The sequence below is a fragment of the Suncus etruscus genome, chromosome 13 (genome assembly GCF_024139225.1).
Source record: "Suncus etruscus isolate mSunEtr1 chromosome 13, mSunEtr1.pri.cur, whole genome shotgun sequence".
Classification (NCBI taxonomy): domain Eukaryota; kingdom Metazoa; phylum Chordata; class Mammalia; order Eulipotyphla; family Soricidae; genus Suncus; species Suncus etruscus.
In genome coordinates this window covers 44298086-44311186 of record NC_064860.1, presented here as the reverse complement: position 1 = coordinate 44311186, position 13101 = coordinate 44298086, and the positions used below count along the sequence as shown (strand labels likewise).

Below are 13101 nucleotides of genomic sequence, written 5' to 3'. Positions count from 1 at the left end.
GTTTAGGGGCTCATAAGATGGAGGGATTCGGGTTTTGTTTTTTAATTGATTATTATTTTAAAAAAATTTAAATGTAAAGAACTGTAACTTACAAAGTTATTGATAGTTGAGTTTTAGTCTTATATTTTTTTTGGTTTTATGCCATTTTTTATAATTATCTTTATTTAAACACCGTGATTACAAACATGATTATAGTTGTATGATTACAGTCATGTAAAGAACACCCCCCTTCACCAGTGCAACATTCCCACCACCAATTTCCCAGATCTCCCTCCTCCCCACCCCCCTTATAATATTTCAACACCAATCCCACCACCAGTGTCCACTTCCATCACCAGTGCTCCCAGACTCCACCATCCTCCCATTCCTCAACCCACCTGCCAACTCATTGAAAGACACATGTATTACAAAGTTTGGTGGTTGCAGCTTAAATGTCATGTTTTGGTGTTGTTGAGTCTGAGCTTTGAAATTATAATTATAACACTGTCCCTCTTCCCCAGTATAACCAAAGCCCTGACCCCTGATCCCCCCATTACTTTCCTTTATCATCTTCTTCCTTCCCTCCGTGATTTCTTTCCTTCTCCCTAAGCTCTGGGGTCAAGGGTGATTTCAGCATCTCTCTTTGATATTATATTACTTCTCATCCAGTTATTTTATACAACTACAGATAAGTAAGATCATCCTTTGTTTGTCTTTCTTCTGGTTTATGTCATTCAATATGAGATCTTCTAATTCAATCCAGGTCACGTGATTTCATTGTTCCCTCTCATCATGCGTGTGTGTGTGTGTGTGTGTGTGTGTGTGTGTGTGTGTGTGTGTGTGTGTGTGTGTGTATCTTACATCTTCATAATCCATCTGTGTTTGGGAATTTGTATTTTTTTTATTTTGGGGGCCACACCTGGCAGTACTCAGGGGTTACTCATGGCATTGTGTTCAGAAATTACTCCTGGCAGGCTCGGAGGACCATATGAGATGCTAGGGATAAAACCCATTCAGGCCGTGTATAAGGCAAATGACCTATCTGCTGTGCTTTCAATCCAGCCCCAGTTTTTAAAATAGTATCTTCTCTCTGCTTCTACATTCACAGATGCTGACTTTGGTCATTTCCTAACCAGTTCCAGTGTTCATCCCTGGCAAGAAGCCTTGCCCAGGAGCTCTTGAGCCCTACTTTGATTTTGATTGAAGCTTTGCCCTCTTTAGTGCTATCTTTCACTTCACCCACATCAGGCAGGTAGAAGATATCTCAGGCTTGCATGGCTTTGTCTACAGATAAACTCGGTTTCCCTGGAAACTCCGTTAATGCTAACTGGAGACAGTTCTTGTTTGAGCCTATGTATTTTGCACTTAACCCTTCGCTCATAGTTTATATCTGGTTTAAAAGCAGCATCTAGACAATGGCTGCTGTTGCCTAGAATGAACTGGTCTGCAGACAGCTGTGCAGCCTGGTAGTGCCCACATACAACTAATTTCATTTTCATTGCCCCATCTGCTTGTTCCCAGTCAAGAACCACATCAACCCAATTTAGCATGATCCATGTCGAATTTCGATCTTCAACACTGTATCACTCTCAATTCTTTGTTCCTTTCTCTAAAACCAAGAAACACTGGGGAATCCTTGGAAAGCCTATTAGAGACATTTTCTGGCAGATGAATCAATTAATGTACCCGTTTCATTTTATGTCTCAAAGGATTATATTAGTTTATTTAGTCAGGGCATCTTTGTCTTCTATAAGTTGTCATATGAACCCCATGACTTCTATTTGATGGGGCTAGCAGGGTGGGCAGGACGGCCCGAGTTTTGCTAAACCCACAACTGTGTAAGCTCTTCTGTCTGCTTGGTCATTGAATAAAATCAGCTCTTCCCTGCCCATTTCTTTTGTTGCCTTCTTTGCTTCTTGAAAAGCTCATCCTTGCTCTGATGAGATACTGACCTGTCCAAGCTTATCTGGCCAGGAAGAAAGTGGATCCCCTAATATAGGCTAGGTGCTCTGTGCTGTACTCAGCTGAGATTTTGTTGTTTGTTATTATTATTTGTTTTCCTTTTTTATTTTTATTTTTTTTTGAGGCCACACTGGTTGTGCTCTATGATCAGGAATCATTCCTGGCTATGCTCAGGGGATCATATAGGGTGCCAGGGATCAAACCTGAGTTGTCTGTGTGCGAAGCAAATTCCCTACTGGCCCTCAGACCTCATATGGCAACACTGCTTGGCAAGACTTTCTCAGCCCCATGTGGTTTAAGCATGAATGAATGAATGGATACCTCTAGTTCCCATGAATTAGCCAGGTTTTTTTCTTTCTCCTTCTTTTGATAGAAATCCGACCTCCAGGATGGTATTTGCTACAAGACTCAGCTCTACCAGATTGAAAAGTGCAAGCCCACTTCGGAGCCCTATGAGGTGAGTCACCCTAAAGCTGAGCTCAGAATTATTAGGGGAACATGGATTACAGATTGTTCTTGTTTGGTTTCATATTTATGTCACATCCAGCTGTGCTCAGGGCTTATTCCTGGCTCTGCACTCAGGAATCCTCTCTGTCAAAGTTCAATAATAATATGGGGTGCTGGGGATCAATCCCAGGTCAACTTCATGTAAAACAACTTGCCAACTGAAGGATTTGCAGATTTGGAAGTGGGGTGCAGAGGGGAAAGAAAACCAATAACTGCGAGACATCCAGGTACCAGCAGACAAGGGCATTCTGCTGAACTGAGCCCTTGAGAAAAGAATGATTTATGGTTTCAAACCAGGGTTCTCCTTAGAATCACCCTGGGGGGTGTTTCAACATCTGAATGCCTCATACACTCTTCACCTTCTCTGGGGTGGGGGGAGGGGAAGCTTTGGGGGGCAATCTTTGCAGCTGCCTGGCTAATTCTACAGTGCAGCCAAGGTCGAAAGCCACTGTCAGACCTGCAAAAGTTAGGCAGGCTGGAGAATCCTGGAGAGGAGGGGGGGAGGAGGGAGGGAGGGAGAGAACACAACTGCTGCCAATTGCATTTCAGAAGAAGATTCAGTGAAAAGAACGAGATTCTAGTGTTCCCTGAGTTCGGAGTGTTCGCTCCCCTTTAAGGTCTATGGAGGACGCGGGGTGGGGTGGACAGAGATGCCCCAGGGTATATCCAGAGGCTTCAGGAAAGAAATTTAATATGAGACAAAAAGTAGCTCCCACCTCCTCACTCTCCTCACAGAAGGACTTTAAATCCACTTGGGACTCGCACTGGCTAGAAGTACCTGCTTCGAGGGCTTCTGTATGCCGAGAGACATGTTTTTGGTGTCCAAGTTCTAAGCAGAGCTGGACCTGAGCCACAGGGCTGTGGCTGGGAAGCCAGTGGTGAAGCATAATGTCTCATCATGCTGCAAACGCTGTTTTTCACAGGCATCCCTGGACTCCTGGACCCGAGAGCTAGAGTTACACACTGTGCAGGTAAGGCCTGCAATGGGTTCCAGAGAAACGTGTGTTGTGTGTGTGTGTGTGTGACCTGAGACTGAGAGCAGAAATTCTGTACTGTGCAGGTAAGGCCTCATGCAGAAAAACACTGAGAGAGAGAGGAGAGAGAGGGAGAGAGGGAGAGAGAGAGAGAGAGAGAGAGAGAGAGAGAGAGAGAGAGAGAGGAAGAGAAGAGAGAGAGAGAGAGGAAGAGAAGAGAAGAGAAGAGAAGAGAAGAGAAGAGCAGAGCTTAGACATTGGCCTTGCACATGTCTGACCCTGGTTCATCCCCCAGCACCACATATAGTCTTGACCAATGCCAGAAATGATCCCTGAGTACTTCCCAGTATGGCCCCACTTAACCCCCAAAATAAAATTAGTTTAGGGAAGCTTCATCTCTTCCCCTTTGGGGGGGGCATACCTGGTGGTACTCAAAAATAACACTTGGCTCTACATTCAAGAAACACTCCTGGCAGTACTCAAGGGACCATTGTGGGATGCTGGGGATAGAATCTAGATTGGCTTCATACAAGGCAAATGCCTTTCCCACTGTACTATTACTCTGGCTCCTTATTTTTCCTCCTGCCTTATACCTTTCTGAGAACAAGCCACTTTAAGTCAAGGCTCAGGTTTTTCAGGATTCACTGCCCTGAGGGTGATTCTCAAGCCTCAACTGGGCACCCACCCACACATACACTTTCATTCTTCTCCACTGGTGAAACCAAACAGAATGAGGGACCATCCCATATGGTCCCTGAGCATGGCCAAGAGTACTTCCTAAGTGCATAGCCAGGAGTAAGCCCTAAGTATTGCTGGGTGTGGCCCTAAAACAAAATCACACCCAGATAGGTAGAAGCCCAGTCCTTGTAGGCTTGGGGAACCTTTTTTCTAAGGGCTTGTGCCCCTGCAAGAGATGTTTCCTGCAGAAACTTTTCAGCAGCCTCAGTGAAAAATAAATGGGCTGCTATAGAATTGCCAGTATTCTTCAAGTCGAAGGAAAAATGTACAAATCTGCCTATCTCCTCACCACCTTTTTTGGTGAGGTCTGGAGCAGGATTTCCCTTATTGATGCGAGTCAGTGTGTAAATGTTAAACAAGAAACACAGTCTGACACTCAAAAAGGTCCTCTCATGGCCATGGCCCTGACCAGACCCTCAGCCTCCATTGACCCTGCCTAGACAGGCTCTCCCCTCAGCCTCCATTTGTTTCATTTCAACTCACTTTTGGTTTCAACCTCTTGCTGCTCACCCCACACTCATTTCAGTAATTATTTATTAAAGTTGCTTTAAGCGCCGGACCCTGATACTAATAACTGTGGCAGTCAGGGCAGGGAGCCAAAGTGTTGGCTGAACCCATGGTGGTAGGACCCTGGTCTCTGGATTCTCAGAACCTTGATGACTAAGCACATGAAAAGGGTTTAAGAGGAGCCAGTCATTGTTCAGGTTTCTGCTGCCAAACCCCTAGAGGACTCCACCTCTGACTTATTGATTAGGGGGAGAATGTAAGGGAGAACGTTGGGGCCATAACTTATGGATAACTGGCCACCTCTGGCCATGACCTTGTGCTCCTTGGTGCATCTGGAATCCCTGGTGCCTCCTTTCGGGTGCTGTTGAGTGCAGTTCAAAGCAGGAACGTGCCCACTCTCTAGACTTGAATGGTCTTGTCTAGGCAGATTCTTTTGGACAGAATGAAACCCATGTGGGGCTAAAGAGATCTGCTTGCTTCTTTTTGGCAGGATAAAAAGCCCAAAGAACCAGAGAAGAGAGGGGATTTTCTTCATCGACCATTTTCCAAGAAACTGGACAAGAGCCTCCCTGGGCACAAGCCACCAGCGGCCTCGCTCATCACACAGATCCAGAACACCAAGGCACTGCTCAAAGACCGGAAGGGCCCCAAGGCTGGCTTCCCGGACAAAGGTGGGCATCGGAGGTGTTCTCTGAGCGTGAGTGTCTTACCAGGGTAGCCTTGAAGTACCATTCTTGTACCCCCTGAGAAAGCCAAATTAGACCATCTGAGTAACCCAAGAGGAATTGGACCTCAAGAGAATGGGAACCTGATGGGAGAACTTTACCCAGAGCAGTGGATATTGGATGGCATTGGACACGTCTGGGCGGTGGAGCTTGGCCTGACAGAGAGCTCTCCCTGCCCCGGGGTAGAAGCCTAGAGGTCAAAACAGGCACCTCACCTGTGAGAGGTAGTGTAGGTGTCTGAATTGCTGTGTAGGGTAATCGACACCTCATTAAAGGAAGTGTTCCTCATTGTGTGATGCAGAAAGGGCACACACACACCACACACACAGAGAGAGCACACTTTGACAAGAGAAGTGGGCTGCTCCAGCCTGGGAAGAGATTTATTTTTTTTTGTTATATTTTATTTGTGATTGGGAGGCCATACTTTTCAGTGTTCAGGGCCTTCTCCTGAGATTATGCTGGAGATCAAAGCCTGGGCTCCCTCATGCCAAAATCTGCCCCAGCCCTCAGTCCTCAGCCGGGCGAGCTGTCTCGGCTTGGAGGAGACTCCCACTGTATCCCACACCCGCCCTCTGCACTCCAGCTCAGTCTCAAGAAGACATTTTCTCAAGACTGTGTCTTCAGAACAGATTTCAGGGGGTACAGACTGAGAGAATGGGATATGGAAGGCAGTGAGAATCTTCCAATTGGCGTTAGCTCTTGGTTCCCATCTCTACATCCAGTTGTATTCTCTGGATTAGGGTCCTCACAGAGACTGCAGGATTCCATCTGTGCACACTAGGAAGAGATGGTTTCCTGCCATTGGCCAACTGATCACTGGAGAAAGTTTTGAGGAGGATTCAATCAGGCCTGAGTTTTGGGGACTCCTGGTTCTCCCTTTGAGAGGAAGAATTCTACTGAGCTGGGTTCCTTTGGGTTCAGAAGAGTAAGGGGGGTGTTGAGTAGAGACCCTCTCCTCTATGAATTTGCCTTGCTGGCTTTGCCACCAGCTACAAATTTGGGGGACCCAGCCCCTACTTCTATTTCCTTCTCACCTGGGGACCCTGGTGGGTTGACAGTGCACTCTTTGGGGTGGGGGGATTTGGGGCTACACATGGCTGCTCAGGTGTTACTCCTGGCTCTGCACTCAGAAATCACTCCTGACATGCTCAGGTGACCATTTGGGATGCCAGCAATGGAACCCTGGTTGTCAGTGTCTAAGGCAAATGCCCTCCCCACTGTGCTGTTGCTTTGTCCCCATATCTCTCTCTCTCTCACTCTCTTTTGCTCTTGCTCATGGTTTTACTCTCTTGCTCTCTCTCTTTCTCTCCCCTCTACACACTCTCTCTCTCTCTCCCTCTCTCCCTCTCTCCCTCTCTCCCTCTCTCCCTCTCTCTCTCTCTCTCTCTCTCTCTCTCTCTCTCTCTCTCTCTCTCTCTCTCTCTCTCTCTCTCTCTCTTTCTCTCTCCTCTCTCCTCTCTCCTCTCTCTCACCCTGACTCCGTTTGCTTCTTGGCATTTCAGATCCCTTTGGCTGCCGCAACCTTTTCCGAAAAACCTCCGACTCCAGCTGTGTGACCTCCTCCTCCATGGAGTTCATTGCTGTCCCACCCCCACGGACGCCCCGGATTGTCAAGAAACCCGAGTCACCCCCACAGGGGCTGGGAAGCCCCAAGGAAGACCCCTTGATGCTGGATATGGTGCGGTCCTTCGAGTCGGTGGAGCGTGGGGACCCCACGGAACTGCCTTCCCCCAGCCACCACTACCGGGTGCTGAGCTCGCCTGGGGGTTGGTCGCGGCCCCCCTACAGCGAGCGGACTCTGTCCCCAGGGCTGCCGCTGCCAGGAAGCCTGTCACCTCTGCAGCCTCCTCTGCATCCCACTCTGCTCTCCTTTGCTCACGAAGAGAAGCCCAGTGCCCCTAAAGAGGAAGGCGTGTGTCCCCTGCCTCCAGCGCCATGCACCCCGCTGCCCCTGGGGAGTCCGAATTGTGTGAAAAGCCGTGGCAGGTTCCCCATGATGGGCATTGGGCAGATGCTGAGGAAGCGGCACCAGAGCCTGCAGATCGGCCTAGACAGGCCTTTGGAGATCAGCTTGCCTCCCCTGCAGCAGGTGGGCCCCCCGAACCTCTCTTTTGGCCTGACCGACAGTGTCCGAGGCCAGTGTTAACCCTGGCCCTACCCCCCAGCATTCTGGACATATCTGGGGAGTCATGAAACAGCACTCCCCAGGGTCAGGGCATGAAGAATCTAGAAGCACCTAGATGATTGGGCCTCATCTCCAACCCCTGAAATGCACCCCAAAACCTGCAAGACACAGTCTCAGAGTGGAGGTTCCCTACATAGACTGGGGTGTACATTTGGTTCCTCCTTCCACCTCCCCACTCACCCTTCACCCCTGCCCACTGCCCCAGAAGTGCTGGGTTTCGGGGTGAAATGGGGGGCTCCTGCTAGGCTGCCCAGACCACAGACTGTTAGATCTTTGTTTCCTTCGTGCTCTGTGCTGCTCTCTTCTTTCAGCAACTGGCCATAGGATGGGGGAATCCTATAGCATCACACAGGGTTTATCTAGGCCCCACCCAATGCTGTTTTTCTTCCTGTGGGAAGCTGGTGAATCCTTGGAGGAGTACCACACCTTCCGCCGTCTATGCCACCCTCATCCTCACCCCAACCTCTGAGAAAGCTGGGTGGGAGCCTGAGTCCCCAACACCGGCACTGGGCAGCAGTGGGACTCTTAGAGGGATGCCTACTACAAGCCCCATGCAAGGAAAAGAATCTAGGGGACACACCTCTCCCAAACCAGGTTTAAGCATCATTTGTGCAAAGGGGGGAGGAGCTTGGAACTCATTCATGATTGAACTCTCTTCTCCAAAGATGCTTCTTGCTGTAACATCTGTTCACCGGAGTCACTTCACTGTTAACAACCAGAATGGAGGGAAAGACGAGGTTTGGCCCAGGGGCTGAGCACTTGCCCCACACTTGTAAGAAGCCCTGGTTTGCTCTCTGCACCCCACAGCAGCTCAAAGGGGGAAATGAATCCCTCAAACTCAAGTTCTCAAGAGAAGAGATAGGTGGGGGCATAGAGCTTTCCCAATGATGCATGCTCTCAGAGGCTGGGGGGCTGGTAGGAGGTCACGCCCACCAGTTGGGATCCCTCAAGGTCAAGCATATCTGTACAGTTGGGCATTTGTAAAGCAAGGGAAAAGGGGGTGAGTGGGTGGATGTTTGCATTTGCAGGTGGTGTGGTCCAAGCTCTGTTCACTCATTTGTGATGTTAGTGGCCAGCCTTAGAGCAATGCAGGCTGAGTCCACACTCTACTTTGACACCTTGTGCCAAGGATCCAACCAAAGATACTTCTCTGGTTCTATGTCTGTGCCAGCACTGTTTGTGCCATTTGTGGACCCTAGTGTTGTTTTGTGTGTCTCCATGGGGGTGGGAGTGGGGGCTAGCCCCATAGGAGCTAGCTTGGTGGAGCAGGTCATAAGCAGAATCAGAAGAGGAACTAGCATTGGTTGGTCAAGTGGTAGATCAGAGTAGAGCTATGCAAAGGGAAGACGGGGGAGGGACGACCAGAAACTGGCCCCGAATCTTGAGGACCTTCTCTACACCACAGCAACAGGCCGAAGTGAATCTTCATCTTTTCTCATCAGTCCGTCGTGACCTGCCTCACCCGTCAACTGAGCAAAGGAGAGTGAACATTGGACAACCTTCAGGGGGCTCAGTGTTTGCTGCTTCCCCTTTGGGGAACTTCCCCACAGCTGTAGATCTGGGATGTTGAGAGTTTGAGTGTCTCTAGCTGTTGATGTTCTTCCAACAGCTCCAGACTGACTTCCAGAATTTTCCATGGCAAATAGAGCCTTTGAAGAAGAGAGAAAAAAATCTCGTGTATAGTTGGTTGGAAAGGCTTAGGGGTGAGTGATGGGGACAAGACCTGTTGTTTGCAGTTGGCTTCTGGCTGTCATGTCTCATCTCAGATGGTCCCCCCAGTGCCTTGGGAATGTCTTCAGCCCCTTGTGTCTCTTGCTTGGGTCTGATGCCCCTCCAGTCCCTGAGTGTTTGTGGGTCATGGTTAGCTTCTGAGCAGATGTTCCCTATTTATGAATGTTATGTAACTTGCTTCCACCCGTCTTCAGTCCACCTGTGGGTGAGGAAGCATGTCTGTCGCTATTGGGCACATAGTGGGGAACTCTCATCACTGAGAGTGGGGGCTGGGGAAGTAGAGAATGAAGTGTGTTTTATGTGTATAAGAACACCTGGAGGATCTCTGATATTGAAAATGGATGGAGCCACGTTGAATCCACTCTTATTTTATTATATTTATATGGAAAAATGCGACTGTCCCTGTCCTCAGGGTAAAAGGGTTTGGTCTTCTGATGGCGATGAGTCACTGCCCTGTCCCCCCATTGCCCACAGACTCAGACTGTCATTGGCCGAGTGTCCGTGTGAGTTGTCCAGTAGGGAGAGTTGGTGCCCCCATGTATGCTCTGTTCCCTGGGAAGGGCTGTATTTCTGTCCCCTGCCACTAAATCCATGTACTTTTATAATGACTGTGAAATACACCTTCCCCCACTAAGTTGGCTTCTTGTTTTATTGATGAATGTAGCAGGCAATTGCTCTGTCTGTTCAATGATGGTTCAATGACTATTGAGCATTGCTGAGTTGGGGAGGCCTTTGAGGGAAGTGGAACCACATTTCTCTGTTTTATCTCACCTGGAAAGTGTCTCTCTATAAAAATCCATCTGATATGGACCACCTGGTGCCAGGGATTGGCCCTGGGTGATTAGAAATGAAGTAGGGGTACCATGAGAATTAAAAAGAAGAAACAATGGGCCAGACACTTTTCTTTCACACTACCTACCAGGTTCAATCCCCAGCATCCCATATGTCCTCCAAGTACCTCAGGAATGATTCCTGAGTGCAGAGCTTGTAGCGACCACCAAACACCACTGGATGTGGCCCCCAAGAGAAATTAGAGAGTAAAAACATGAAGTCGGGCTCACAGCCTCATAGACAGAGAGCCTAACTATCCTTCACATGCATAACAGAAAGAGAACATTCTTTTGTCAAATGCCTATGTTTATCTGAATTTTGCACATCTGAAGCCTTAGTTTATCAGGGTAAATATCTCTTAATGGGCTTTCTGCAAGGGCTGTTCTTCTGAGGAAAGAAGCAGCAATAGAGCAGTCACACAGCTCCCAGTTGGGACAGCATTCTGGGGTGAAAGGTCTCAGAAACTACTATTCCTCCCTCTTTTATCTAGTTCCTAACAATCCAGAAAGGGTGGTTTTGGAGGAATCTCCCATTTCTTTCCCAGGCTCTCCCTGAAGTGGCCACAGAGAATGAATTCTTGGGGATGTAGTTGGAGCCTTTGGGAGGGATGGACAAGAGGAGTGATGATGGGGTGGAATGGGAGTTTCATTCATTGTGGTCTGGTCTGATCCATTCATAGTAGTTTATGGGCAGGGCCTGTATGGCACCCAGTTGAAAGGCTAGAACCCTCTCTACCTGTGGCTCAGAGAGAGCGTAGCCAGGAAAGGTAGATGGGGTTCTCTCTGTTGTTTGGGCGTCATAATGATCATTGAGTTCTGATGATTATTGGGAAGGGTTTCTTGGTAGTATAGGGGTGAAGCCTTCCTTTCCTTCCTCCCTTCCTTCCTTCCACCCCTCATCCCTCCCTCCCTCCCTGCCTCCCTCCCTGCCTGCCTCCCCTCCCCTCCCGCCCCGCCCCTCCCCTCCCTCCCTCTCTCCCTCCTTCTCTCCCTCCCTCCCTCCCTCCCTCCCTCCCTCCCTCCCTCCCTCCTTCCTCCCTCCATCCCGCCGTCCTTCCGTCCGTCCGTCCTTCCGTCCTTCCGTCCTTCCTTCCTTCCTTCCTTCCTTCCTTCCTTCCTTCCGTGGTGTGCAAGGTTAACACCCTATCAACCATACTATTGCTCCAGCCTCATTCAGATTTTCTTTTTTTTCGGTTTTTGGACCACACCTGGTGAAACTCAAAGGTTGCTCCTAGGCCAGGGGTCTCAAACTCAATTTACCTGGCGGCCGCAGGAGGCAAAGTCGGGGTGATCCTTGAGTGCAAAGTCAGTAGTAAGCCTTGAACATTGGGGGTGTGACCCAAACAACTAAAACAAAACAAAACAAAAAAAAATTCCTTTAGGGCAGGGCCACAAAATGTACGAAGGGCCGCAAATAGCCCGCGGGCCACGAGTTTGAGACCCCTGTCTAGGCTATGCATTCAGAAATGGCTCAGAAATGGCTTGGCAGACCATATGAGATGCTGAGGGATTGAACCTTGGTTCGTCCTAGGTTAGTGCGTGCAAGGCAGGCATCCTACCGGTTGTACCACCGCTCTGGCCCCCGTTCAATATTTTTGTTTGCAGTGTTCAGGGGTTACTTCTGGCTCTAAGCTCAGAAATCGCTCCTGGCTGGTTCGGGGACCATATGGGATGCTGGGATTCGAACCACTGTCCTTCTGCATGCAAGGCAAACACTCTACCTCCATGCTATCTTTCCGCCCACCCCCTTCAGCATTTTTAAATATTCCCAAAACTGAGGCTCATTGAAATTCTAAGCCTCACACTTTCTCCCAGTGGTGTTCCCCCAGACTGAAGGAAAACTCAACACATGTCCCAAGCCAGCGACAACATTGGACTCACTACAGCCTCACTTCTGCAGTCATGACACTTGGGCATTTGATCAAATCAGGAAAATCAGGAAAATGTGTCCAACAAGGTTCTGTCTTGAACGTGAGACTGATTCAGAGAGAATGCAAGGCGGATTGTTTTTAGTGGGGCTGGAAGCCACTCAGTTATTGGATTTTTTTTTTTAATTTGTGGGACCCTCTCTGGGCTCCAGGCATTGATGGAATAATTCCGAGCAGTCCTGGGAACGAGTTCAATTGTGTGTCAACGCCTCGCTTTGAAAGGGGCTGTATTTCCTGAGTGCTAAATGAGTGTATTCTTTGTGGCAGCTTTTTTGTCAAGGGAGCTTTTCAGACATCTAGTTCCAAAGACAAATGGGGTTATGTGGTTGTCCTTTCTTCCTGGACCTCTGTGTTTGAGGGAGAATGTGATTCCCAACAGTTGATATGAGGGGACACTCAGGGAGTGGAGAAGGGCAGGGGGCATGCTAGTGTCACCCTCACCACAAACCCTGACAGATCTCTCTGTGGTCACCTTGGTATGTGGATAAGGAGACTTCGGGGGTGAGGGAGGGAGTGAAAGGACAAAAACTAGGATGTGGACAGGTTGTGAACTGGTTGAAACTGACACTGGAGTATTAAAAAGGATGTGATATGATGTGGGTCAGGAGCACAGCAGCTGTGGAAAAGATTGAACCAGTGGTTGGGACAGGGAGATACTATAGGGGCAAGGGGAGGGCCTTGCCTATTTCATTCCTCAGCAACTCATCCCCTCCCCCCCCCAGCACTGCCAGTTGTGGCCCTGGGAATCCCACAAGTCTTACCAGGGTGACCCCAGCACTTCAGGATGTCTGAGCACCCATTGCATTCTCTCACTAACCCACCAGCCTGATTGGTCAAGAATCTTGGTCAAGGACAAGAAAATGGCTTTGGCCTTTTTTGTTTATTTGTTTTTGGGTCACACTCAATGGTACTCAGGGTTACTCTGGGCTCTGAGCTCATAGGTCAATCCTGGGAGGTGCTCAGGACCATATAGGATACCGGGGATTGAACTCAAGTCTGCCATATGCAAGACAAACCCACTACACATTGGGCAAC

The 13101-nt window shown here is 48.9% G+C and overlaps 1 protein-coding gene across 1 annotated transcript in view; it reads left to right on the top strand.

Moving 5' to 3' along the window:
* The window catches only part of HUNK (hormonally up-regulated Neu-associated kinase), a 113346-nt gene extending 103404 nt beyond the window's left edge, over window positions 1-9942 (top strand). The window contains exons 8-11 of the mRNA XM_049785770.1: window positions 2315-2398; window positions 3372-3419; window positions 5158-5338; window positions 6895-9942. Of these exons, the coding sequence (XP_049641727.1) occupies window positions 2315-2398; window positions 3372-3419; window positions 5158-5338; window positions 6895-7538 (957 nt within the window). The 3' untranslated portion in view covers window positions 7539-9942. The remainder of the gene's footprint in view (window positions 1-2314; window positions 2399-3371; window positions 3420-5157; window positions 5339-6894) is intronic.
* The last annotated feature ends 3159 nt before the right edge of the window (window positions 9943-13101 follow it).